This window comes from Mobula birostris, chromosome X, assembly GCF_030028105.1.
Source record: "Mobula birostris isolate sMobBir1 chromosome X, sMobBir1.hap1, whole genome shotgun sequence".
NCBI classification, from domain to species: domain Eukaryota; kingdom Metazoa; phylum Chordata; class Chondrichthyes; order Myliobatiformes; family Myliobatidae; genus Mobula; species Mobula birostris.
The window spans coordinates 3,982,414-4,010,276 of record NC_092402.1 but is presented as its reverse complement, the minus strand read 5'-3'; the positions used below and the strand labels follow the sequence as shown (position 1 = coordinate 4,010,276).

The 27,863-nt window shown below is 56.8% G+C and overlaps 1 protein-coding gene across 1 annotated transcript in view; it reads right to left on the bottom strand.

Moving 5' to 3' along the window:
- Positions 1 to 2,541: 2,541 nt before the first annotated feature.
- Positions 2,542 to 27,863, bottom strand: part of LOC140191841 (migration and invasion enhancer 1-like) — a 31,164-nt gene continuing 5,842 nt past the window's right edge. Inside the window, exons 2-4 of the mRNA XM_072249628.1 lie at positions 21,043 to 21,129; positions 6,332 to 6,408; positions 2,542 to 3,948 (exon numbers count right to left, since the gene is read on the bottom strand). Coding sequence (XP_072105729.1) covers positions 3,865 to 3,948; positions 6,332 to 6,408; positions 21,043 to 21,129 — 248 coding nt within the window. The 3' untranslated portion in view covers positions 2,542 to 3,864. The remainder of the gene's footprint in view (positions 3,949 to 6,331; positions 6,409 to 21,042; positions 21,130 to 27,863) is intronic.

Here is a 27,863-nt window from a genome sequence, read left to right as displayed (position 1 = left end):
GGCCCTATAAGGCGCTGGTGAGACCTCACTTGGAGTACTGTGGGCAGTTTTGGTCTCCTTATTTAAGAAAGGATGTGTTGACGTTGGAGAGGGTACAGAGAAGATTCACTAGAATGATTCCGGGAATGAGAGGGTTAACATATGAGGAACGTTTGTCCGCTCTTGGACTGTATTCCCTGGAGTTTAGCAGAATGAGGGGGGACATCATAGAAACATTTCGAATATTGAAAGGCATGGACAGAGTGGATGTGGCAAAGTTGTTTCCCATGATGGGGGAGTCTAGTACGAGAGGGCATGATTTAAGGATTGAAGGGCGCCCATTCAGAACAGAGATGTGGAAGAAATTTTTTTAACCAGAGGGTGGTGAATCTGTGGAATTTGTTGCCACGGGCGGCAGTGGAGGCCAAGTCATTGGGTGTATTTAAGGCAGAGAGTGATAGGTATCTGAGTAGCCAGGGCATCAAAGGTTATGGTGAGAAGGCAGGGGAGTGGGACTAAATGGGAGAATGGATCAGCTCATGATAAAATGGCGGAGCAGACTCCTTTGTCTTATGGTCTTATGACACAGATAGAGTGGATGTAAAGGAGTTGGGCGTTTACTGTTCTGGTTAACAACAGATGGTGCGATCCGGGTCAGATTACAATCGAGGAACGTGTTTGTAGACCGAATATTGAACTTTTTGCTGTTGGACTCCGGCCAAAGGAAATCTCACATGCAGTTGTGATTGATGTGTAAATCCCTCCCTCTGCCAACCCGACATCAGCGTGTAACATCGTTTACACCATTGGGCACAGGAGTACATTCAGCCAGAGACTCATTCCACCGGGATGCAGCACTGAGCGCCATGGGAAGTCATTCCTGCCTGGGGCCATCAAACTTTACAACTCCTCCCTTGGAGGGTCAGACACCCTGAGCCAACAGGCTGGTCCTGGATTTATTTCTGTCTGGCATGGTTTACATATTATTATTTGGTTGTTTGTGGTTTTGTATTGCTATGTTTGTACTCTGTTCTTGGTTGGTGCAACTGTAACGAAACCCAATTTCCCTCAGGATCAATAAAGTATGTCTATCTATCGCTGTCACCATCCCGTAGACCTAGGCCCTTCATCAGGACTGCACAGGAAGGGGGAAGAAACCAGGTGAGGGGGAGAAATACCCGCTGACGGGTGATGGGTGAGACCAGGTGAGAGGGGAGGAGAACCAGCTGATGGGTGATGGGCGAGACCAGGTGAGGGGGAGTACCAGCTGACGAGTGATGGGCGAGACCAGGTGAGGGGGGAGGAGAACCGGCTGATGGGTGATGGGCGAGACCAGGTGAGGGGAAGGAGTACCAGCCGACGGGTGATGGGCGAGACCAGGTGAGGGGAAGGAGAACCAGCTGACAGGTGAGAGGTGAAACCAGGTGAGGGGGAAGGTGGTTGGGGTGAGAAAGTAGTACAAGCTGACAGATGAAGGGGGAGGGGAAGGAGGACAAGCTGGCAGGTGATAGGTGAGACCAGGTGAGGGGGAAGGTGGGTGGTTTGAGGGAGAGAGAGGACAAGCTGGCAGGTGACAGGTGAGGGAGAAGGTGGGTGAAGGGAGGAAGGTGTAACAAGCTGACAGATGAGGGGGAAGGTAGGTGGGTAGGGGAGGGGGAGGAGTACCAGCCGGCAGGTGAGACCTGGTGAGGGGGAAGGGAAGGAGGACAAACTGACAGGTGAAACCAGGTGAGGGGGAAGGTGGGTGGGTGGGGTGTGAAACAGGTGAGGGGGAGGGGAAGGAGGACAAGCTGACAGGTGAGGGGGAGGGGAAGGAGGACAAGCTGACAGGTGAGGGGGGAGTTGGATGTGCTGACAGGTGATACCAGGTGAGGGGGAGTTGGACTGCTGACAGGTGAGGGGGAATGTGGGTGGGGGAGGGGGTTGAGGTGAGAATCTGGGAGGTGACAGGTGGAAAAGCTGAAGGGTTGAGGAAGGAATCTGACAAGGGGGAGAATGAACCACAGGAGAAAGGGAGGAGGAGCAGCAGCACCAGGGGGAAGTGATAGGCAGGTGAGGAGAAGAGAAAACTGATAAGTTTGGGAAGATTATGGCTTGTGGGGAGAACAACCAACATGATTGAATTCCGCAGCACATGCTGAACGGCCTGACTCTACCCCGATTCCTTATGGACACAAGCGTCCCCCAGTGCACCGAGCCAGGCCTTTTCGCAGGATCTTCCGTTCAAGGGCATTGGTGTTCCCATACCAGGCTGCGATGCAGCCAGTCGACATCACCTCCACACACATCTATAGAAGTCTGTCAGAAGTTTTCCATTCCACGTCGAATCTTTGCAAACTCCTGAATAAGCAGGAGGTACTGATATGCTTTCTTCATAACTACATTTTCGCACTGGGCCCAGAACAGACCCCCCCGAAACGATAACGCCAAGGAACTTAAAGTCGCTGACCCCCTCCACCGCTGACCCTCTGAGGACACGTACCCGAGGGCTGGTTTGAATTTTCAGCATAGGGATTTTATTTTTTTTTTGGTAATAACTGGGGTGAACCAACGATGCAAGGCTTAGAGAGTGCAAATATTTTAATCATATTAGTTGACAGATCACAAACATTCAAATCATGATTGTTTGTAAAAAAAAACTTTCGTTCTGAAGTTAGTGACTTGCTGCCCTGTTTGGAAAAGGGTTTCTTTTCTTTTTCTTCTTATTTTAACCACGTTTTTCGGTTAAAATAGTCATTTACAGAAACCGATTCCGAGTACGCAGCGTGCCAGAAACTTCAATTAAACGGCAAGTGTTTCAGGAAAAACCCTCAGCATGAAAAAGGAATCACAGACACAGGCACAGTACGTACAGGTTCTGCGCAGGCCGAACACCGGCCTGTCCCCCGACACCGCAGGACAATCAATGTGAACCCAGTACGCGGCTGGCAAAGGACACAGCAGGAAATCGATCAGTTGCCGACTATGGGCAGAGAAACGGCAGGCGTTGTTTAATCTGGGCAAGTGTGAAGTGTTGCGCCCCAGGTAGGTCAAATGCCAGGAAACCGTATGGTGTTAAGGGCAAGTGTTGATGAGCCGGGGGGGGGGGGGGGGGAGAGATCCTGGGGTCCAAATTCGTAGCCCCCTGAAAGTGGCTACGCAGGTTGACAGGGTAGTTTAGAAGGCACACGGCACGCTTGCCTATAGTAGTCGAGGCAGTGAGTTCAAAAGTCAGGAAGTTGTGTGGCAGCTTTATAAAACTCTGGTTTGGTCACACCTGGAGTATCGCACACAATTCTGGTCGTCCCCACGAGAGGAAGGATGTTGAGGCTTTGGAGAGGGGGCAGAAGAGGTTCGCCAGGATGCCGCCTGGTTTGGAGGGCGTGCACTACAAGGAGAGGTCAAACAGCTTTTGGGTTGTTTTCTCTGGAGCAGTAGAGGCTGAGGGGAAATCTGATAGGGGCTCATTGGATAGAGTAGACAAGGAAGCATCTTTTCTCTCCACCCCCAGGGTTGAAATGTCTCACACCAGAGGGCATGAGTTTAAAGTGAGAGGGGGTAATTTCAAAGGAGATGTGAGGGTCAAGAATGGGGGGGTGCCTGGAGTTGAGCTGCCTGGGGTGGTGGTAGAGGCAGATACATTAGGGACTCCTAGGAGATGTTTGGGCACATGAATGTGAGGAAAATGTAAAGGATATGGACATTGTGCGGGCGGAAGGGATTAGTTTAGTTGGTCATTTGATTACTAACTTAATCGGTTCGGTGCAACACCGCGGGCAAAGGGACCGTCCCCCCCAGTGCTGTGATTTGAATTACAGATTCCACGCCACCCGCTAGACGTGGGTTAAGAGCCGAGGGCAGAGCAGGTTCTGAAACCAGGGGAAGCAGAAGGCATGGCAAGCAGTTTTATAGAATGATGCATGGAGGACGGCTGCTTTCGATCTTCTCTACGTCTGTGCCTTGGCTGGCCTTCTCGATGGCGCTGAGAATCTGAAACAGAGAAATAACCAGGCAGACCTTAGCGATCAGGGTCAGTAACGCAGAGAGCCACAGCTCAGTGGCATCCATCCCATTCTATAAAGCACGAGCTCTAAAGCTGGGTTGAGCGGTTTTCCGATCTTGGCAACTTATTTGCGGCCCCGACGGTGTCTCCTCGCACGGCGGCAGAATGCTCGTATGTAATCCGCCAAGATCAGACAACAAAACAGCCAGCTGGTGGCACAACGACATCGGCACCGGACCCGGGAGCAGAGGTTCCCGGGTTCGAAACTAGTCGGGTCCACTCCCGAGTACACTGTCCATCCGTGCCGGGTCGAGTGTCGAGATCACAACTCGACCTCGTAAAATAAAGGGAAAATACTGCGAAAATGTCTGAGAGGAGTGGCGCGCCACACAGTCCCTCTCTCTCACTCCGCACCTTGTAAAAGCCATGAAAAAGACATCACGGACGCACAGACATGCCAAAACAAAAAAAATCAGATAACAACTCAACCCAACTATCGGCTACACGCTCTTAGAGTCATTTCTGGAATGAGCATGGAAACGCGCGCTCGTTGGCTACTTTATTCGATATCCCCCGCTCATTAACGCAAGTGTCTAACCAGCCAATCAGCTGGCAGCAACTCAATGCATGAGAGCACGCAGACACGGTCAGGGGGTTCAGACCAAACACCAGGAGGGGGAAGAAACGTGATCCAAGTGACTTTGACTGTGTGGAGTGATTGTTGGTGATTCTGAGTATCTCAGAAACTGATCTCCTGGGATTTTGCACGTGATCCAAGTGACTTTGACTGTGTGGAGTGATTGTTGGTGATTCTGAGTATCTCAGAAACTGATCTCCTGGGATTTTGCACGTGATCCAAGTGACTTTGACTGTGTGGAGTGATTGTTGGTGATTCTGAGTATCTCAGAAACTGATCTCCTGGGATCTTGCACACACAGAGCTTAAGGAAAACGGTGTGGAAAAATTTACAAAAAAAAAAAAATGGAGTGGCAGTTCTGTGGGTGAAAACGTCTTGTTAATGGGAGAGGTTGGAGGAGAATGGTCAGATTGGTTCAAGCCACAATAACCCAAATAAGGAGGAGGAGAAGATGTGCGGCCGCTCCGAAATGATATCGTATCTGTTAAGTAGGTACCGTGCACAATTGATGGAGACAGACGTGAGAAGCACGGAGGAACTTCTGGAGAAACTTCTGAAATGCCTGCCACTGCGTGATCGAGAATCTCCAGAGGGGAAGGCCCCCAAATCCTCGGCTTTGCCTATTGCCGGGACCGGGATCGAAGCGCTCGGCAGAGATGGTGCTCGGTGTTGGAGGCTCGAAGTTTTCGGACGGACTCAAGAATGGGCTGTGGTCGGGTGCTTCCAGGATGCTGCATCGGCAAGTTTGCGGCGCTGGAAGCTCATGGCAGGAGAGTTTCTCTTCCTTCCTTCTACCATCTGCATGAGATGATGGGACTTTCGAGAGACTTTGAGACTTTTTTTTTTCTACTTTGCCCATGGACTGTCCTTTATCAAATTACAGTATTGCTTTGCGCTGTTGTAACTATATGTTATAATTATGTGGCTTCTGTCAGTTTTTCCAGTCGGTTTGTCTTGTGTTTCTGTGATATCATTCTGGAGGAACATTGTATCATTTCTTAATGCGTGCATTTCTAAATGACAATAAAAGAGGACTGTGTGTCCTCATAATCTAATCTAATGCACCACTCCCTTTATGGAAAACCTACAGCCAGCCGGATGAGCAAATATCCTGAATAATGCGGGTGCCCAGAAAACACTTAAACACGAGGCCCGTGGTCGCCCATGGACGTTGCGTCTTCGATGTCTATGCGGTACACAAGCCAGGACAGTACGATACGGAGAGAGCGAGCTGTTGCCCGTGTAGCGGGCTCCCCCTCTCCACGCAGCTGATGAACCCAGAGGAACGGCAGAGACCCGATACAGTTTAGCACCAGGAGTTGCCAGTCAGCGTTGAACTCAACGTAGGGACTCCGGCTCCGGATTTTTCCCTCAGGGTTCACTCCCGAAGCCGTCCCCGTGAGTGGGGTACAAGGCAGCGGGAGGTTTGATATCAGTTTTCCTTCTCCTAGATGAGCTCCCAACAATGGCCGCCCGAAGCGATTGGTTTTAAGGCACCAGTAACCCACCTTTGCCCCCTCTCCTGTCAGTAGACACGGTTCCAGCGGGCTTAGTAGCTAAGCCACACGTGAAGGCCGGGAGCTGGACTTGCTAATTGAGATGAACGCGATTGGGAGCATCTAATTGGCAGCGGAAGCTTATCCTTACTACCTCCCCCAGTGACAACAACCTTGAAACACAAATGCATATTGATTCAATCTTCAAACAAAATAACAAATGAACGTCTCACTTACATCATTTTCATAAGGAAACCCTTTGGTTTCCAGTTTGGAGAAGACTAGCCGGCCATTGATCCGAATCTCAAAGGTGCCTGAATGAAGAGAAGGAAGGAGTTAAAACAGACAATTCCTCAGACACGAGGCACACCCGAAGTCCTCCGGTATCTGGACTATTGTGAGCAGTTTCTGGGTCCCTTACCCAAGAAAGGATGTGCTGGCATTGACCATAAGACCACAAGATATAGGAGGCAGTAGGCCATTCGACCCATCGAGTCTGCTCCACCATTCGATCATGGGCTGATCCGATTCTTTCAGTCATCCCCACCCCCCCTGCCTTCTCCCCGTACCCTGGCTAATCAAGAACCTATCTACCTCTGCCTTGAATACACCCAATGACTTGGCCTCCAATACACCAATGACTTGGCTGCTCGTGTCAACAAAATCCACAGATTTACTGCCCTCTGACTAAAGTGATTTACCCGCATCTCAGTTCTAAAAGGACGTCCTTCAATCCCGAAGTCGTGCCCTCTCGTCCAGGAGGATTGGCCTCTTGGAGAGGGTTCAGAGGAGGTTCACCAGAATGATCCCGGGAATGAAAGGGTTAATCTATGAGGAGTGTTTGATGGCTCTGGGCCCGTACTCACTGGAGCACAGAAGAACTGGGGTGGGGGGGGGGGGGATCTCAATGAAACCTGCTAAATATTGAACGGCCTAAATAGAGTGGATGTGGAGAGGATATTTCCTATAGTGGGGGAGTCTAGGACCAGAGGACACAGATAGAGCGGATGTGGAGAGGATATTTCCTATAGTGGGGGAGTCTAGGACCAGAGGACACAGATAGAGTGGATGTGGAGAGGATATTTCCTATAGTGGGGGAGTCTAGGACCAGAGGACACAGATAGAGTGGATGTGGAGAGGATATTTCCTATAGTGGGGGAGTCTAGGACCAGAGGACACAGATAGAGTGGATGTGGAGAGGATGTTTCCTATAGTGGGGGAGTCTAGGACCAGAGGACACAGATAGAGTGGATGTGGAGAGGATGTTTCCTATAGTGGGGGAGTCTAGGACCAGAGGACACAGATAGAGTGGATGTGGAGAGGATGTTTCCTGTAGTGGGGGAGTCTAGGACCAGAGGACACAGATAGAGTGGATGTGGAGAGGATGTTTCCTATAGTGGGGGAGTATAGGACCAGAGGGCACAGATAGAGTGGATGTGGAGAGGATGTTTCCTATAGTGGGGGAGTATAGGACCAGAGGGCACAGATAGAGTGGATGTGGAGAGGATGTTTCCTATAGTGGGGGAGTCTAGGACCAGAGGGCACAGATAGAGTGGATGTGGAGAGGATGTTTCCTATAGTGGGGGAGTCTAGGACCAGAGGACACAGATAGAGTGGATGTGGAGAGGATATTTCCTATAGTGGGGGAGTCTAGGATCAGAGGGGACAGCCTCAGAATAGAAGAACATCCTTTGGAACAGAGATGAGAAGGAATTCCTTTAGCCGGAGATGGTGAATCTGTGGAATTTATTGCCCCACGCGGCTGTGGAGGCCTAGTTCCGGGTGTATTTATGACGGCAGTTGAAAAGTTAATCGGAACTTCTTCACTTGGAGGGTGGAACGAGCCAGCAGAAGGGGTGGATATGAATTCCATTTCAACATTGAAGAGAAGTTTGGCTAGGTACATGAGTGGGAGTGGTATGGTCGATGGGACTTGAGAGATTAACAGTTTGGCGTGGAGTAGATGGGCTGTTTCTGTTCTGCGACTATGACAAAATGGTGTGAGTGATGGGTGGGGCTCGAGCAAGCACCAGCTGAAGTCAGACGTGTGATGGATTAGTTTAGCGTATTTCACTTCAGAAGATCGAATTTGAGGGCAGATACAGGGTTAATGGTAAGACTCTTAGCAGCGTGGAGGGACAGAGGGATTTTGGTGTCCGCGTCCACAGATACCTCGAAGTTGCCGTGCAAGTCGACAGGGTGGTGAAGGAGGCGTACGGTGCGTTGGCCGTCACTCGTCGAGGGATTGAGTTCAAGAGCCGCGAGATTAGGTCGCAGCTCTGTAAAACCCTGGTGCATTATGTTCAGTTCTGGTCGCCTCATTATAGTAAGGATTAGAGAGGGTGTAGAGCTGATTCACCAGGATGCTGCCTGGATTAGAGAGGGTGCAGAGGAGATTCACCAGGATGCTGCCTGGATTAGAGAGGGTGCAGAGTTGATTCACCAGGATGCTGCCTGGATTAGAGAGAGTGTAGAGCTGATTCACCAGGATGCTGCCTGGATTAGAGAGGGTGCAGAGGAGATTCGCCAGGATGCTGCCTGGATTAGAGAGGGCGCAGAGGAGACTCACCAGGATGCTGCCTGGATTAGAGAGGGTGTAGAGCTGATTTACCAGGATGCTGCCTGGATTGGAGAGGGCGCAGAGGAGATTTACCAGGATGCTGCCTGGATTAGAGAGGGTGCAGAGGGAGATTTACCAGGATGCTGCCTGGATCAGAGAGGGTGCAGAGGGAGATTCACCAGGACGCTGTCTGGATTAGAGAGGGTGCAGAGGAGATTCACCAGGATGCTGCCTGGATTAGAGAGGGTGCAGAGGGAGATTTACCAGGATGCTGCCTGGATCAGAGAGGGTGCAGAGGAGATTCACCAGGATGCTGCCTGGATTAGAGAGGGTGCAGAGGAGATCCACCAGGATGCTGCCTGGATTAGAGAGGGTACAGAAGAGATTCACCAGGATGCTGCCTGGATTAGAGAGCACGTCTCATGCAGCCAGGTTGAGCAAGCGAGGGAGCGAAGGTAGAGGCCAACATTTAAGAGACCCTTAGATATATAGGCACATGGATGACAGAAAAACAGAGGGCTGTATAGGAGGGAAGGCTCAGGTAGATCTTGGAGTAGGTAAAAAGGTCGGCACAACGTCATGGGCCAGAGGGTGTGAACCGTGCTGTAGTGTTCAACGCTGACAAACCTCAGTGCAGAATGGTGATTTGGAAAGACACTGCCTTCAGTCCTGAAGAAGGATCTCGGCTTGAGACCAGAAGGTATCGGAGCAGAATTATGCTGTTCGGCCCACCGAGTCCGCTCTGGGTTTTGATCATGGCTGATCCATTTCCGCTCTGAGCCACATTCTCCTGCCTTGCCCCCGTAACCTTTCACGCTCAGACTAATCAAGAACCCATCGACCTCTGCGTTAAAAACACCCAATAACCTGCCCTCCACACATAACCTGAAAGCTAGTTCAGGAATCCTAACCATCTGCCTCAATGTACAAGATCACCACAAGAGGGTCAAATGGGGTGAAGTACTCCGCTCCTCAATAGACACACACACACACGTACGTAGCAGTTGCCTGAAATTAAGCAATAGCTAGAGAAAACATTTTAAGCAATGACCGTACTACATTGATAAAAAAAAGCCATTTTGCCATGTTGAGAGTTAATGATTGAACAGTCATATAATCCATGTAAAAACAGCTGAGGATGGGGAACGATTTGAGTATTTTACACAGGGTTCAGTATGTAATGCTTGGTCTCAAGATAAAGCAGAGAACACTTGCTTCTTAAAAAAGGACACACTGTATGTTAAATCTGGGGGGAATGTCAAAATTCAGTCAGTCAGATTCCTGTTGGTTGTGTCATCTTGCTCTTTGGGAACCTAAACTCTAACTAGAGACACTTCTTTCAAAGATGTTATGGGTTACAGAACGGTTGGGACTGTAGAGGGGTGTGTCAGTGGATGATTAGGGGTGTGGAGGGGTGGGTCAGTGGATGATTAGGGGTGTGGAGGGGTGGGTCAGTGGATGATTAGCGGTGTGGAGGGGTGGGTCAGTGGGTGATTGGGGGTGTGGAGGGGTGGGTCAGTGGGTGATTGGGGGTGTGGAGGGGTGGGTCAGTCGGTGATTGGGGGGTGTGGAGGGGTGGGTCAGTGGGTGATTGGGGGTGTGTGGAGGGGTGGGTCAGTGGGTGATTGGGGGTGTGGAGGGGTGTGTCAGTGGATGATTAGGGGTGTGGAGGGGTGGGTCAGTGGATGATTAGGGGTGTGGAGGGGTGGGTCAGTGGGTGATTGGGGGTGTGGAGGGGTGGGTCAGTGGGTGATTGGGGGTGTGGAGGGGTGGGTCGGTGGGTGATTGGGGGTGTGGAGGAGTGGGTCAGTGGGTGATTGGGGGTATGGAGGGGTGGGTCAGTGGGTGATTGGGTGTGTGGAGGGGTGGGTCGGTGGGTGATTGGGGGTGTGGAGGAGTGGGTCAGTGGGTGATTGGGGTGTGGAGGGGTGGGTCAGTGGGTGATTAGGGGTGTGGAGGGGTGGGTCAGTGGGTGATTGGGGGTGTAGAGGGGTGGGTCAGTGGGTGATTGGGTGTGTGGAGGGGTGGGTCAGTGGGTGATTGGGGGTGTGGAGGGGTGTGTCAGTGGGTAGTTGGGGGTGTGGAGGTCTGGGTCAGTGGGTAGTTGGGGGTGTGGAGGGGTGGGTCAGTGGGTGATTGTGGGTGTGGAGGGGTGTGTCAGAGGGTAGTTGGGGGTGTGGAGGGGTGGGTCAGTGGGTGATTGCGGCTGTGGAGGGGTGGGTCAGTGGGTGATCGGGGGTATGGAGGGGTGGGTCAGTGGGTGATTGGGGGTGTGGAGGGGTGGGTCAGTGGGTGATTGGGGTGTGGACAGGTGGGTCAGTGGGTGATTGGGACTGTGGAGGGGTGGGTCAGTGGGTGATTGGGGGTGTGGAGGGGTGGTGCAGTGGGTGATTGGGGGTGTGGAGGGGTGTGTCAGTGGGTGATTGGGTGTGTGGAGGGGTGGGTCGGTGGGTGATTCGGGGTGTGGAGGGGTGGGTCAGTGGGTGATTGGGGGTATGGAGGGGTGGGTCAGTGGGTGATTGGGGGTGTGGAGGGGTGGGTCGGTGGGTGATTGGGGGTGTGGAGGGGTGGGTCAGTGGGTGATTGGGGGTGTAGAGGGGTGGGTCAGTGGGTGATTGGGTGTGTGGAGGGGTGGGTCAGTGGGTGATTGGGGGTGTGGAGGGGTGTGTCAGTGGGTAGTTGGGGGTGTGGAGGTCTGGGTCAGTGGGTAGTTGGGGGTGTGGAGGGGTGGGTCAGTGGGTGATTGTGGGTGTGGAGGGGTGTGTCAGAGGGTAGTTGGGGGTGTGGAGGGGTGGGTCAGTGGGTGATTGCGGCTGTGGAGGGGTGGGTCAGTGGGTGATCGGGGGTATGGAGGGGTGGGTCAGTGGGTGATTGGGGGTGTGGAGGGGTGGGTCAGTGGGTGATTGGGGGTGTGGAGGGGTGGGTCAGTGGGTGATTGGGGTGTGGACAGGTGGGTCAGTGGGTGATTGGGACTGTGGAGGGGTGGGTCAGTGGGTGATTGGGGGTGTGGAGGGGTGGTGCAGTGGGTGATTGGGGGTGTGGAGGGGTGGGTCGGTGGGTGATTGGGGGTGTGGAGGGGTGTGTCAGTGGGTGATTGGAGGTGTGTGGAGGGGTGGGTCAGTGGGTGATTGGGGGTGTGGAGGGGTGTGTCGGTGGGTGATTGGAGGTGTGTGGAGGGGTGGGTCGGTGGGTGATTGGGGGTGTGGAGGGGTGGGTCAGTGGGTGGTCAGGGGTGTGGAGGGGAGCGTCGGTGGGTGGTCGGGGGTGTGGAGTGGTGGGTCGGTGGGTGATCGGGGGTGTGGAGGGGTGTGTCGGTGGGTGATTGGAGGTGTATGGAGGGGTGGGTCGGTGGATGATTGGGGGTGTGGAGGGGTGGTTCAGTGGGTGGTCGGGGGTGTGGAGGGGAGCGTCGGTGGGTGGTCGGGGGTGTGGAGGGGAGCGTCGGTGGGTGGTCGGGGGTGTGGAGGGGTGGGTCGGTGCGTGATTGGGGGGTCAGTGGGTGGTCAGGGGTGTGGAGGGGAGGGTCGGTGGGTGGTCAGGGGTGTGGAGGGGTGGGTTGGTGGGTGGTCGGGGGTGTGGAGGGGTGGGTCGGTGGGTGATTGGAGGTGTGTGGAGGGGTGTGTCGGTGGGTGACTGGAGGTGTGTGGAGGGGTGGGTCGGTGGGTGATTGGGGGTGTGGAGGGGAGCGTCGGTGGGTGGTCGGGGGTGTGGAGGGGAGCGTCGGTGGGTGGTCGGGGGTGTGGAGGGGAGCGTCGGTGGGTGGTCGGGGGTGTGGAGGGGTGGGTCGGTGGGTGATTGGGGGGTCAGTGGGTGATTGGGGGTGTGGAGTGGTGGGTCAGTGGGTGATTGAGGGTGTGGAGGGGTGGGTCAGTGGGTGACTGGTGGTGTGGAGGGGTGGATCAGTGGGTGATTGGGGGTGTGGAGGGGTGGGTCGGTGGGTGATTGGGGGTGTGGAGGGGTGGGTCCGTGGGTGATTGGGGGTGTGGAGGGGTGGGTCCGTGGGTGGTCGGGGGTGTGGAGGGGAGCGTCGGTGGGTGGTCAGGGGTGTGGAGGGGTGGGTCGGTGGGTGATTGGGGGGTCAGTGGGTGGTCGGGGGTGTGGAGGGGAGGGTCGGTGGGTGATTGGGGTTGTGGAGGGGTGGATCGGTGGGTGATTGGGGGTGCGGAGTGGTGGGTCAGTGGGTGATTGGGTGTGTGGAGGGGTGGGTCGGTGGGTGATTGGGGGTGTGGTGGGGTGGGTCGGTGGGTGATTGGGGGTGTAGAGGGGTGGGTCAGTGGGTGATTGGGGGTGTGGAGGGGTGGGTCAGTGGATGATTAGGGGTGTGGAGGTGGGTGATTGGAGGTGTGTGGAGGGGTGGGTCGGTGGGTGATTGGGGGTGCGGAGGGGTGGATCGGTGGGTGATTGGGGGTGCGGAGGGTTGGATCGGTGGGTGATTGGGGGTGCGGAGGGTTGGATCGGTGGGTGATTGGGGGTGCGGAGGGGTGGATCGGTGGGTGATTGGGACTGTGGAGGGGTGGGTCGGTGGGTGATTGGGCGTGTGGAGGGGTGGGTCAGTGGGTGATTGGGGGTGTGGACGGGTGGGTCAGTGGGTGATTGGGGGTGTGGAGGGGTGGGTCAGTGGGTGATTGGGGGTGTAGAGGGGTGGGTCAGTGGGTGATTGGGTGTGTGGAGGGGTGGGTCAGTGGGTGATTGGGGGTGTGGAGGGGTGTGTCAGTGGGTAGTTGGGGGTGTGGAGGGGTGGGTCAGTGGGTGATCGGGGGTGTGGAGGGGTGGGTCGGTGGGTGGTCGGGGGTGTGGAGGGGTGGGTCGGTGGGTGATTGGAGGTGTGTGGAGGGGTGTGTCGGTGGGTGACTGGAGGTGTGTGGAGGGGTGGGTCGGTGGGTGATTGGGGGTGTGGAGGGGAGCGTCGGTGGGTGGTCGGGGGTGTGGAGGGGAGCGTCGGTGGGTGGTCGGGGGTGTGGAGGGGAGCGTCGGTGGGTGGTCGGGGGTGTGGAGGGGTGGGTCGGTGGGTGATTGGGGGGTCAGTGGGTGATTGGGGGTGTGGAGTGGTGGGTCAGTGGGTGATTGAGGGTGTGGAGGGGTGGGTCAGTGGGTGACTGGTGGTGTGGAGGGGTGGATCAGTGGGTGATTGGGGGTGTGGAGGGGTGGGTCGGTGGGTGATTGGGGGTGTGGAGGGGTGGGTCCGTGGGTGATTGGGGGTGTGGAGGGGAGCGTCGGTGGGTGATTGGGGGGTCAGTGGGTGATTGGGGGTGTGGAGTGGTGGGTCAGTGGGTGATTGAGGGTGTGGAGGGGTGGGTCAGTGGGTGACTGAGGGTGTGGAGGGGTGGATCAGTGGGTGATTGGGGGTGTGGAGGGGTGGGTCGGTGGGTGATTGGGGGTGTGGAGGGGTGGGTCCGTGGGTGGTCGGGGGTGTGGAGGGGAGCGTCGGTGGGTGGTCGGGGGTGTGGAGGGGTGGGTCGGTGGGTGATTGGGGGGTCAGTGGGTGGTCGGGGGTGTGGAGGGGAGGGTCGGTGGGTGATTGGGGTTGTGGAGGGGTGGATCGGTGGGTGATTGGGGGTGCGGAGTGGTGGGTCAGTGGGTGATTGGGTGTGTGGAGGGGTGGGTCGGTGGGTGATTGGGGGTGTGGTGGGGTGGGTCGGTGGGTGATTGGGGGTGTAGAGGGGTGGGTCAGTGGGTGATTGGGGGTGTGGAGGGGTGGGTCAGTGGGTGATCGGGGGTGTGGAGGGGTGGGTCAGTGGGTGATTGGGGGTGTGGAGGGGTGGGTCAGTGGGAGATTTGGGGTGTGGAGGGGTGGGTCAGTGGGTGATTGGGGGTGTGGAGGGGTGGGTCAGTGGATGATTAGGGGTGTGGAGGTGGGTGATTGGAGGTGTGTGGAGGGGTGGGTCGGTGGGTGATTGGGGGTGCGGAGGGGTGGATCGGTGGGTGATTGGGGGTGCGGAGGGTTGGATCGGTGGGTGATTGGGGGTGCGGAGGGTTGGATCGGTGGGTGATTGGGGGTGCGGAGGGGTGGATCGGTGGGTGATTGGGACTGTGGAGGGGTGGGTCGGTGGGTGATTGGGCGTGTGGAGGGGTGGGTCAGTGGGTGATTGGGGGTGTGGACGGGTGGGTCAGTGGGTGATTGGGGGTGTGGAGGGGTGGGTCGGTGGGTGATTGGGGGTGTGGAGGGGTGGGTCAGTGGGTGATTGGGGGTGTGGAGGGGTGGGTCGGTGGGTGATTGGGGGTGTGGAGGGGTGGGTCAGTGGGTGATTGGGGGTGTAGAGGGGTGGGTCAGTGGGTGATTGGGTGTGTGGAGGGGTGGGTCAGTGGGTGATTGGGGGTGTGGAGGGGTGTGTCAGTGGGTAGTTGGGGGTGTGGAGGGGTGGGTCAGTGGGTGATCGGGGGTGTGGAGGGGTGTGTCAGAGGGTAGTTGGGGGTGTGGAGGGGTGGGTCAGTGGGTGATCGGGGGTGTGGAGGGGTGTGTCAGAGGGTAGTTGGGGGTGTGGAGGGGTGGGTCAGTGGGTGATCGGGGGTGTGGAGGGGTGGGTCAGTGGGTGATTAGGGGTGTGGAGGGGTGGGTCAGTGGGTGATTGGGTGTGTGGAGGGGTGGGTCGGTGGGTGATTGGGGGTGTGGAGGGGTGGGTCAGTGGGTGATTGGGGTGTGGACAGGTGGGTCAGTGGGTGATTGGGACTGTGGAGGGGTGGGTCAGTGGGTGATTGGGGGTGTGGAGGGGTGGTGCAGTGGGTGATTGGGGGTGTGGAGGGGTGGGTCAGTGGTTGATTGGGGGTGTGGAGGGGTGGGTCAGTGGGTGATTGGGGTGTGGACAGGTGGGTCAGTGGGTGATTGGGACTGTGGAGGGGTGGGTCAGTGGGTGATTGGGGGTGTGGAGGGGTGGGTCAGTGGGTGATTGGGGGTGTGGAGGGGTGGGTCGGTGGGTGATTGGGGGTGTGGAGGGGTGGGTCGGTGGGTGATTGGGGGTGTGGAGGGGTGGGTCAGTGGGTGGTCGGGGTGTGGAGGGGAGCGTCGGTGGGTGGTCGGTGGGAGATTGGGGGGTCAGTGGGTGCTCGGGGGTGTGGAGGGGAGGGTCGGTGGGTGGTCGGGGGTGTGGACGGGTGGGTCAGTGGGTGGGTCGGTGGGTGATTGGGGGTGTGGAGTGGTGGGTCAGTGGGTGATTGGGGGTGCGGAGGGGAGCGTCAGTGGGTGGTCGGGGGTGTGGAGGGGAGCGTCGGTGGGTGGTCGGGGGTGTGGAGTGGTAGGTCGGTGGGTGGTCGGGGGTGTGGAGGGGTGGGTCGGTGGGTGACTCGGGGTGTGGAGGGGTGGGTCAGTGGATGATTAGGGGTGTGGAGGGGTGTGGAGGTGGGTGATTGGAGGTGTGTGGAGGGGTGGGTCGGTGGGTGATTGGGGGTGTGGAGTGGTGGGTCAGTGGATGATTAGGGGTGTGGAGGGGTGTGTCGGTGGGTGATTGGAGGTGTGTGGAGGGGTGGGTCGGTGGGTGATTGGGGGTGGGGAGTGGTGGGTCGGTGGGTGATTGGGGGTGTGGAGTGGTGGGTCGGTGGGTGATTGGGGGTGCGGAGGGGTGGGTCACTGGGTGATTGGGGGTGCGGAGGGGTGGGTCACTGGGTGATTGGGGGTGAGGAGGGGTGGGTCACTGGGTGATTGGGGGTGCGGAGGGGTGGGTCACTGGGTGATTGGGGGTGCGGAGGGGTGGGTCACTGGGTGATTGGGGGTGCAGAGGGGTGGGTCACTGGGTGATTGGGGGTGCGGAGGGGTGGGTCAGTGGGTGATTGTGGGTGTGGAGGGGTGTGTCGGTGGGTGATTGGAGGTGTGCGGAGGGGTGGGTCAGTGGAGGTGTGTGGAGGGGTGGGTCGGTGGGTGATTGGGGGTGTGGAGGGGTGGGTCAGTGGGTGGTCGGGGTGTGGAGGGGAGCGTCGGTGGGTGGTCGGTGGGAGATTGGGGGGTCAGTGGGTGGTCGGGGGTGTGCAGGGGAGGGTCGGTGGGTGGTCGGGGGTGTGGACGGGTGGGTCAGTGGGTGGGTCAGTGGGTGATTGGGGGTGTGGAGGGGTGGGTCAGTGGATGATTAGGGGTGTGGAGGGGTGTGAAGGTGGGTGATTGGAGGTGTGTGGAGGGGTGTGAAGGTGGGTGATTGGAGGTGTGTGGAGGGGTGGGTCGGTGGGTGATTGGGGGTGTGGAGTGGTGGGTCGGTGGGTGATTGGGAGTGCGGAGGGGAGCGTCGGTGGGTGGTCGGAGGTGCGGAGGGGAGCGTCGGTGGGTGGTCGGGGGTGTGGAGGGGAGTGTCGGTGGGTGGTCGGGGGTGTGGAGGGGAGGGTCGGTGGGTGGTCGGGGGTGTGGAGGGGTGGGTCGGTGGATGATTAGGGGTGTGGAGGGGTGTGTCGGTGGGTGATTGGAGGTGTGTGGAGGGGTGTGTCGGTGGGTGATTGGAGGTGGGGAGTGGTGGGTCGGTGGGTGATTGGGGGTGTGGAGGGGTGGATCGGTGGGTGATTGGGGGTGTGGAGGGGTGGGTCACTGGGTGATTGGGTGTGTGGAGGGGTGGGTCGGTGGGTGATTGGGGGTGTGGAGGGGTGGGTCGGTGGGTGATTGGGGGTTTGGAGTTGTGGGTCGGTGGGTGATTGGGGGTGCGGAGGGGTGGGTCGGTGGGTGATTGGGGGTGCGGAGGGGTGGGTCGGTGGGTGATTGGGGGTGCGGAGGGGTGGGTCGGTGGGTGATTGGGGGTGCGGAGGGGTGGGTCGGTGGGTGATTGGGGGTGCGGAGGGGTGGGTCGGTGGGTGATTGGGGGTGCGGAGGGGTGGGTCGGTGGGTGATTGGGGGTGCGGAGGGGTGGGTCGGTGGGTGATTGGGGGTGCGGAGGGGTGGGTCGGTGGGTGATTGGGGGTGCGGAGGGGTGGGTCGGTGGGTGATTGGGGGTGCGGAGGGGTGGGTCGGTGGGTGATTGGGGGTGCGGAGGGGTGGGTCGGTGGGTGATTGGGGGTGCGGAGGGGTGGGTCGGTGGGTGATTGGGGGTGCGGAGGGGTGGGTCGGTGGGTGATTGGGGGTGCGGAGGGGTGGGTCGGTGGGTGATTGGGGGTGCGGAGGGGTGGGTCGGTGGGTGATTGGGGGTGCGGAGGGGTGGGTCGGTGGGTGATTGGGGGTGCGGAGGGGTGGGTCGGTGGGTGATTGGGGGTGCGGAGGGGTGGGTCGGTGGGTGATTGGGGGTGCGGAGGGGTGGGTCGGTGGGTGATTGGGGGTGCGGAGGGGTGGGTCGGTGGGTGATTGGGGGTGCGGAGGGGTGGGTCGGTGGGTGATTGGGGGTGCGGAGGGGTGGGTCGGTGGGTGATTGGGGGTGCGGAGGGGTGGGTCGGTGGGTGATTGGGGGTGCGGAGGGGTGGGTCGGTGGGTGATTGGGGGTGCGGAGGGGTGGGTCGGTGGGTGATTGGGGGTGCGGAGGGGTGGGTCGGTGGGTGATTGGGGGTGCGGAGGGGTGGGTCGGTGGGTGATTGGGGGTGCGGAGGGGTGGGTCGGTGGGTGATTGGGGGTGCGGAGGGGTGGGTCGGTGGGTGATTGGGGGTGCGGAGGGGTGGGTCGGTGGGTGATTGGGGGTGCGGAGGGGTGGGTCGGTGGGTGATTGGGGGTGCGGAGGGGTGGGTCGGTGGGTGATTGGGGGTGCGGAGGGGTGGGTCGGTGGGTGATTGGGGGTGCGGAGGGGTGGGTCGGTGGGTGATTGGGGGTGCGGAGGGGTGGGTCGGTGGGTGATTGGGGGTGCGGAGGGGTGGGTCGGTGGGTGATTGGGGGTGCGGAGGGGTGGGTCGGTGGGTGATTGGGGGTGCGGAGGGGTGGGTCGGTGGGTGATTGGGGGTGCGGAGGGGTGGGTCGGTGGGTGATTGGGGGTGCGGAGGGGTGTGTCGGTGGGAGATTGGGACTTGGAGGGGTGGGTCAGTGGGTGATTGGGGGTGTGCAGCGGTGGGTCAGTGGGTGATTTGGGGGTGTGGAAGGGTGAGTAATTTAGTGATTGGGGGTGTGGAGGGGTGGGTCGGTGGGTGATTGGGGGTGGGGAGTGGTGGGTCGGTGGGTGATTGGGGGTGTGGAGGGGTGGGTCAGTGGGTGATTGGGGTGTGGAGGGGTGGGTCAGTGGGTGATTGGGGGTGTGGAGGGGTGGGTCAGTGGATGGGTCGGTGGGTGACTGGGGGTGCGGAGGGGTGGGTCGGTGGGTGACTGGGGGTGCGGAGGGGTGGGTCGGTGGGTGACTGGGGGTGCGGAGGGGTGGGTCGGTGGGTGACTGGGGGTGCGGAGGGGTGGGTCGGTGGGTGACTGGGGGTGCGGAGGGGTGGGTCGGTGGGTGACTGGGGGTGCGGAGGGGTGGGTCGGTGGGTGACTGGGGGTGCGGAGGGGTGGGTCGGTGGGTGATTTGGGGTGTGGAGAGGTGGGTCAGTGGGTGATTGGGGGTGTGGAGGTTGTGTCAGTGGGTGATTGGGGGTGTGGAGGGGTGTGTCGGTGGGTGATTGGAGGTGTGTGGAGGGGTGGGTCGGTGGGTGATTGGGGGGTCAGTGGGTGGTCGGGGGTGTGGAGGGGAGCGTCGGTGGGTGGTCGGGTGTGTGGAGTGGTGGGTCAGTGGGTGGTCGGGGGTGTGGAGGGGAGCGTCGGTGGGTGATTGGGCGTGTGGAGGGGTGGGTCGGTTGTGTGATTGGGGGTGCGGAGGGGTGGGTCGGTGGGTGACTGGGGGTGGGTCGGTGGGTGACTGGGGGTGGGTCGGTGGGTGACTGGGGGTGCGGAGGGGTGGGTCGGTGGGTGACTGGGGGTGCGGAGGGGTGGGTCGGTGGGTGACTGGGGGTGCGGAGGGGTGGGTCGGTGGGTGACTGGGGGTGCGGAGGGGTGGGTCGGTGGGTGACTGGGGGTGCGGAGGGGTGGGTCGGTGGGTGACTGGGGGTGCGGAGGGGTGGGTCGGTGGGTGACTGGGGGTGTGGAGAGGTGGGTCAGTGGGTGATTGGGGGTGTGGAGGGTGTGTCAGTGGGTGATTGGGGGTGTGGAGGGGTGTGTCGGTGGGTGATTGGAGGTGTGTGGAGGGGTGGGTCGGTGGGTGATTGGGGGTGTGGAGGGGTGGGTCGGTGGGTGATTGGGGGGTCAGTGGGTGGTCGGGGGTGTGGAGGGGAGCGTCGGTGGGTGGTCGGGGGTGTGGAGGGGTGGGTCGGTGGGTGATTGGGGGGTCAGTGGGTGGTCGGGGGTGTGGAGGGGAGGGTCGGTGGGTGGTCGGGTGTGTGGAGTGGTGGGTCAGTGGGTGGTCGGGGGTGTGGAGGGGAGCGTCGGTGGGTGGTCGGGGGTGTGGAGGGGTGGGTCGGTGGGTGATTGGGGGGTCAGTGGGTGGTCGGGGGTGTGGAGGGGAGGGTCGGTGGGTGGTCGGGGGTGTGGAGGGGAGCGTCGGTGGGTGGTCGGGGGTGTGGAGGGGTGGGTCGGTGGGTGATTGGGGGGTCAGTGGGTGGTCGGGGGTGTGGAGGGGAGGGTCGGTGGGTGGTCGGGGGTGTGGAGGGGTGAGTCAGTGGGTGATTGGGGGTGTGGAGGGGTGGGTCGGTGGGTGATTGGGGGTGTGGAGGGGTGGGTCAGTGGGTGATTGGGGTTGTGGAGGGGTGGGTCAGTGGGTGATTGGGGGTGTGGAGGGGTGGGTCAGTGGATGATTAGGGGTGTGGAGGGGTGTGTCGGTGGGTGATTGGAGGTGTGTGGAGGGGTGGGTCGGTGGGTGATTGGGGGTGTGGAGTGGTGGGTCGGTGGGTGATTGGGGGTGTATAGGGGTGGATCGGTGGGTGATTGGGGGTGTGGAGGGGTGGGTCACTGGGTGATTGGGTGTGTGGAGGGGTGGGTCAGTGGGTGATTGGGGGTGTGGAGGGGTGGGTCAGTGGGTGTGTCAGTGGGTGGGTCAGTGGGTGATTGGGGGTTTGGAGGGGTGGGTCAGTGGATGATTAGGGGTGTGGAGGGGTGTGTCGGTGGGTGATTGGAGGTGTGTGGAGGGGTGGGTCGGTGGGTGATTGGGGGTGTGGAGTGGTGGGTCGGTGGGTGATTGGGGGTGTGGAGGGGTGGATCGGTGGGTCATTGGGGGTGTGGAGGGGTGGGTCAGTAGGTGATTGGGGATGTGTCGGTGGGTGATTGGGGGTGTGGAGGGGTGGGGCAGTGGGTGATTGGGGGTGTGGAGGGGTGGGTCAGTGGGTGGTTGGGGGTGTGGAGGGGTGGGTCAGTGGGTGGTTGGCGGTGCGGAGGGTGGGTCAGTGGGTGCGGAGGAGCACTTTTAAATTTGATAAAGCTTGCGATGTGAAGAGAAATTTCAGATTCACCCCCCCCCACCCCAGTACCGAACGTCGACGAGAAAGAAGGTCGGAATTTGCTCCAGTCCCTCGGCAGTACCGTACCGAACCGAAAAAATCCTGGGATTACCTTTCCTCCCGACATCTCCAGAAACATCCGCATCAGGAAACGACTTCAAGATGTTGTTGGCGAGTTCCTGATAGCGGGTTTCGTACCCTCAGGCGCCACTGCGGTGAACACAGGGTGCGTTAATAGCACTATCAGGGACTGTGGTACATGTGATTAACCCAACACACACACACACACACACACAGAGTGAGTTTCTGATCCCTGTGGAACTGTGATAGAGGGGTTTGAGTTCTCCTGTCTGTTTCCAACTTCCCCAAGATTTCATTCCAGCGTGTCCAATTTGCATCTCAGATACGGCACAGAACTAGGCACTCCCAGTCCTTTCAGCTATGGCGCCCTGCAACCCACCGATTTATCCCTGGCCTAATTTACAACGACCAAATCAGCCTATTGGACGGTGGGGGGAAACCGGAGCACCGGGATGAAACCCACGTAGTCACGGTGAGTACGTACAGATTACTTGCAGATAGCGCTGGCATTGAACTTCGATACCCCGAGCGGTGATAGCGTCAGGCTAACCGCTACGTTACTGTGGCGCCCGGCGGGAGCCAGGATCTGCAAACCTGCATTACGTGCCACATCACATGACGTGGGCAGTCATGGTCTTTCTGTGGCTGCCCGGCCATTATCTATACTCTTCAGAGATTGTCCGCCTGGCATCAGTGGTCGCATCACCAGGACTTGACAAACTTCTATAGATATGTCGTGGAAAGTTTGCTGACTGGCTGCATTACGGCCCGGTGTGGGGACACCGATGCCTTTGAGCAGAAAATTCTGCAAAAGTTAGTGGATTCAGCCCAGTACGTCACGGGTAAAGCCCTCCCAACCATTGAGCACATCCACATGAAACACTGTTGCAGGAAAGCAGCACCCAAAGACCCTCACCATCCAGCTCGACTCTCTTCTCGCTGCTGCCATCAGGAAGGAGATACAGGAGCCTCAGGTCCCACAGCACCGGGTACAGGAACAGTAATTACCCCTCAACCATCAGGAAGGAGGTACAGGAGCCTCAGGACCCACACCACCAGGTTCAGGAACAGTTATTACCCCTCAACCATCAGGAAGGAGGTACAGGAGCCTCAGGACCCACACCACCAGGTACAGGAACAGTAATTACCCCTCAACCATCAGGAAGGAGGTACAGGAGCCTCAGGACCCACACCACCAGGTTCAGGAACAGTTATTACCCCCTCATCCATCAGGAAGGACGTACAGGAGCCTCAGGACCCACACCACCAGGTTCAGGGACAGTTATTACCCCTCAACCATCAGGAAGGAGGTACAGGAGCCTCAGAACTCACACCACCAGGTTCAGGAACAGTTATTACTCCTCAACCATCAGGAAGGAGGTACAGGAGCCTCAGGACCCACACCACCAGGTTCAGGAACAGTTATTACCCCTCAACCATCAGGAAGGAGGTACAGGAGCCTCAGGACCCACACCATCAGGTTCAGGAACGGTTATTACCCCTCAACCATCAGGAAGGAGGTACAGGAGCCTCAGGTCCCACACCACCAGGTTCAGGAACAGTTATTACCCCCTCAACCATCAGGAAGGAGGTACAGGAGCCTCAGGGCCCACACCACCAGGTTCAGGAACAGTTATTACTCCTCAAACATCAGGAAGGAGGTACAGGATCCTCAGGACCCACACCACCAGGTTCAGGAACAGTTATTACCCCTCAACCATCAGGAAGGAGGTACGGGAGCCTCAGGTCCCACACCACCATGTTCAGGAACAGTTATTACCCCTCAACCATCGGGAAGGAGGTACAGGAGCCTCAGGACCCACACCACCAGGTTCAGGAACAGTTATTACCCCCTCAACCATCAGGAAGGAGGTACAGGAGCCTCAGGACTCACACCACCAGGTTCAGGAACAGTTATTACTCCTCAACCATCAGGAAGGAGGTACAGGAGCCTCAGGACCCACACCACCAGGTTCAGGAACAATTATTACCCCTCAACCGTCAGGAAGGAGGTACAGGATCCTCAGGACCCACACCACCAGGTTCAGGAATGGTTATTACCCCTCAACCATCAGGAAGGAGGTACAGGAGCCTCAGGACCCACACCACCAGGTTCAGGAACAGTTATTACCCCTCAACCATCAGGAAGGAGGTACAGGAGCCTCAGGACCCACACCACCAGGTTCAGGAACAGTTATTACTCCTCAACCATCAGGAAGGAGGTACAGGAGCCTCAGGACCCACACCACCAGGTTCAGGAACAGTTATTACTCCTCAACCATCAGGAAGGAGGTACAGGATCCTCAGGACCCACACCACCAGGTTCAGGAATGGTTATTACACCTCAACCATCAGGCTATTGAACCAAAGAAGATAACTACACTCACTGACTGAGATGTCCTCACTTCAATGATCTTATTTTAAGGACTTTCTATCTTGTTTCATGTTCTCGTTATTAAACAGCACGGTGCACGGTTTGCTGTCTTCTAAACGCTACTTGATCTTTCATTGCTCTTGTTTACAGTTACTATTCTATAAATTTGCTGAGTATGCCCACAGGAAAATGAATCTCAGGGTTGTTGTATGTGGTGACGTACTCTGATAATAAATTTTACTTTGGACTTTGCGATATGCACCAGCTGTTCATACGACCACCCACCATCTGCTCCCACGTCTTCCCATCACCCTGATTGGGGAGGCTAAGCAGGTGCTACACCTTGCCCAAGGGCGACCTGCAGGCTAACAGAGGGAACGAGTGCCCTACACCTCCTTTGGTAGTGACTCATCTCCACCCCGCCACCCTTCACAGAAATGCCAATTTAGAACCTTAACCACTGGTCCCTTCAAGATTAGTCAGATTAACTTTTTCTTTTGTTGAATGTGCATTGAAACGTTCTGTAAAATACTTCAACAACCACAGTCCGTGGAAGTTTTGGGCAGCCCATAAGTGCCGATATAGCACACTAAGACCTTATTAACCCTCTTCTGCGTAACGCCCTGGTATCAAGGTTTCACTGCTAATTATTGTAGAGTGGTTCACGTCACAGTCTTTCTGTAGAAGCAGTGCTTGGGTTTACTGTTAGGGATGAGGGGTGCTTAGGAATGTGGGTCATCCGATCAGGAGAGAAGGCTGGGGGTGTGGGTTACTTATCCCCCCCGTGCCTGACACCGGTGGGAGTCTTTTGTCTTTGTTCAGCAGAAGATGAAGACAGAGACACTGGCGAGAACCGGGGATAGGATTTGATCTGGAAAGGACCGTGATTTGATGGAGCCAAGGTGTGGGAGTCTACTGGGGATTGGCGAGTATGACTTTTGGAATCTATAAGCTCCCATGCACATTTGACTGTTTAATTATAATGGGCCCTTTTTGTTTTTTTTTCTTTTCTTTACTAACCCTTTAGTTAATATTCATAAATATAGTTAGTTTAATTGTATGTGGCGTGCAGTCTGTTATTTCCTGCCGATGAGCTGTAACAGCTGTAAAAATCACACAACATTCACACAAACCGGGGCTTGGATGGGAGAGACATCCCAATCTCACGGACTTGGCGGCACCAGAGTGCGTATACTCTAGACGTACAAGGCCGGAGAAAGGTGGGTTTCTCGGCACTCAGCAAGGGCTGACGAGCCATTTCCTGAGACGTCCGGGAAGAAAGGGGCTTCGCCTGCATGCCTTTGGAATGTCGGAGGTAACCCGAGGATGCCCACTCGGTCACGGGGGGAGCCTGCAAACTCCGCAATGGACACACAAATCCTTAAACTCAAGACATTCTGCAGATGTTGGAAGCCCAGTGGAACACACAGTCCTGGTGAAGAGCCTTGATCCAAAACATCAACTCTTCATTCCTTTCCATAGATGTTGCCTGACCTGCTGAAGTGAGTTCCTCCAGCATTTTGCTTGTTAACATAAGAACATAAGAAACGGGAGCAGGAGTCGGCCATTTGGCCCGTCGAGCCTGCTCCACCATTCAATAAGATCATGGCCATGGACTCATCTCCACCTACCTGCCTTTTCCCCAGAACCCTTAATTCCCCGACAACGCAAAAATCTATCCACATTTACTGAGGTATCCTCCACTGCTCTATTGGGCAGAAATTCCACAGATTCACCACCGTCTGGGAAAAGCAGTTCCTCCTCATCTCCGTCCTGAATCTACTCCCCCCCGAATCGTGAGGCTGCATCCCCCAGTTCTGGATATCCAAACCTACATGGCAGCCTCAACTTAGAATCAGAGTCACTGGAAAGGCAATTCCTATTTCAGAGTCTCCAGCAGGAAACCCAGCCCAAATCCCCACTGATCCACACGCTCACACGAGCAACACCGAGGTTTACAAAGAGGGCAACGACAGCGGCTATATTTCATTAGGAGTTGATATACGTTTCCATTAACTCTTGCAAATTTCTACAGGATGCACTGTGGAAAGAGTTCTAACTGGCTGCACCCCTCTGGTCTGGAGGGGGTCACCGAAGAGGATCAGAAAATTCCACATAAAAAAATAGACAACAGACAACAGGTGCAGGAGTAGGCCATTCGGCCCTTCGAGCCAGCACCGCCATTCACTGTGATCATGGCTGATCATCCACAATCAGTATCCAGTTCCTGCCTTATCCCCATAACCTTTAATTCCGCTATCTTTAAGAGCTCTATCCATCTCGTTCTTGAAAGCATTCAGAGACTTGGCCTCCACAGCCTTCTGGGGCAGAGCATTCCATATATCCACCACTCTCTGGGTGAAAAAGTTTTTCCTCATCTCTGTTCTAAATGGCCTACCCCTAATTCTTAAACTGTGGCCTCTGCTTCTGGACTCACCCATCAGCAGGAACATGTTTCCTGCCTCCAGCGTGTCCAATCCCTTAATAATCTTATGTGTTTCAATAAGATCCCCTCTCAGCCCTCTAAATTCCAGAGTATACAAGCCCGGTCGCTCCAATCTTTCGACATATGACAGTCCCGCCATCCCGGGAATTAACCTTGTGAACCTACGCTGCACTCCCTCAATAGCAAGAATGTTCTTCCTCAAATTTGGAGACCAGTACTCCAGGTGTGGTCTCACCAGGGCCCTGTACAGCTGCAGAAGGACCTCTTTGCTCTTATACTCAATTCCCCTTGTTATGAAGGCCAACATGCCATTAGCTTTCTTCACTGCCTGCTGTACTTGCATGCTTGCTTTCAGTGACTGATGTACAAGAACACCTAGATCTTGTTGTGCTTCCCCTTTTCCTAAATTGACTCCTAAATTGTAAACTAATCCAGTACTCCCCCCCACTGCCCCACTATGACAACCTCACAGAACAGAGGTACAGTGAAAAGTTTGCCCTGCACACTGTTCCTATAGGTCAAATCGTTACGCTGTGTTGCAGTCGAGTAAGGCAAAAGAAAAATCTCTCTAATCCAGGCAGTAGATCTCTAAAGCACCCTCTCTAAAGTTTCCACATCCTTCCTATACTGACGACCAGAAGCGATCACAAGTGTGGTCTAACGAACTTCATTGAACCTACACCATAGCACTAGGACACGGACTGTTAGGATGGGGAAACAGCTTCGTCCCCAGGCCGCAAGACTGTAGGACAACGTAATTGGTGGAAATAATTCTGATATTGAGCTGGGGCTTCGCTTTAAGAGGCCAGGCTAACCTGATGATGCAATCACTTTCACCGCGCTTTTCGTTCACAGCTTTTCTGAAACATAATATTCCTCGCACCATAGTCAATTCTGGTACAATGAGAATGAGGAGCAGAATTAGGCTGATTTCCCATTTCATCATGGCGGATCTAATTTTACTAGTGGTTACATTCAAATCTCCTGGGAAGACCGAGAAGTTCCCGGAACTGCATTATTTAAATAGTTAGCTTTCTGGTCGGCAGACTCTTATCCTCAAATTTGAATGGAAGGAGGTACAGGAGCCTCAGGACCCACACCACCAGGTTCAGGAACAGTTATTACCCCCTCAACCATCAGGAAGGAGGTACAGAAGCCTCAGGACCCACACCACCAGGTTCAGGAACAGTTATTACCCCCTCAACCATCAGGAAGGAGGTGCAGGAGCCTCAGGACCCACACCACCAGGTTCAGGAACAGTTATTACCCCCTCAACCATCAGGAAGGAGGTGCAGGAGCCTCAGGACCCACACCACCAGGTTCAGGAACAGTTATTACCCCCTCAACCATCAGGAAGGAGGTACAGAAGCCTCAGGACCCACACCACCAGGTTCAGGAACAGTTATTACCCCCTCAACCATCAGGAAGGAGGTGCAGGAGCCTCAGGACCCACACCACCAGGTTCAGGAACAGTTATTACCCCCTCAACCATCAGGAAGGAGGTACAGAAGCCTCAGGACCCACACCACCAGGTTCAGGAACAGTTATTACCCCTCAACCATCAGGAAGGAGGTACAGGAGCCTCAGGACCCACACCACCAGGTTCAGGAACAGTTATTACTCCCTCAACCATCAGGAAGGAGGTGCAGGAGCCTCAGGACCCACACCACCAGGTTCAGGAACAGTTATTACCCCCTCAACCATCAGGAAGGAGGTACAGAAGCCTCAGGACCCACACCACCAGGTTCAGGAACAGTTATTACCCCTCAACCATCAGGAAGGAGGTACAGGAGCCTCAGGACCCACACCACCAGGTTCAGGAACAGTTATTACCCCTCAACCATCAGGAAGGAGCTACAGGAGCCTCATGACCCACACCACCAGGCTCGGGAACAGTTATTACCCCCTCAACCATCAGGAAGGAGGTACTGGAGCCTCATGACCCACACCACCAGGTTCATGAACAGTTATTACCCCTCAACCATCAGGAAGGAGGTACTGGAGCCTCAGGTCCCACACTACCAGGATCTGG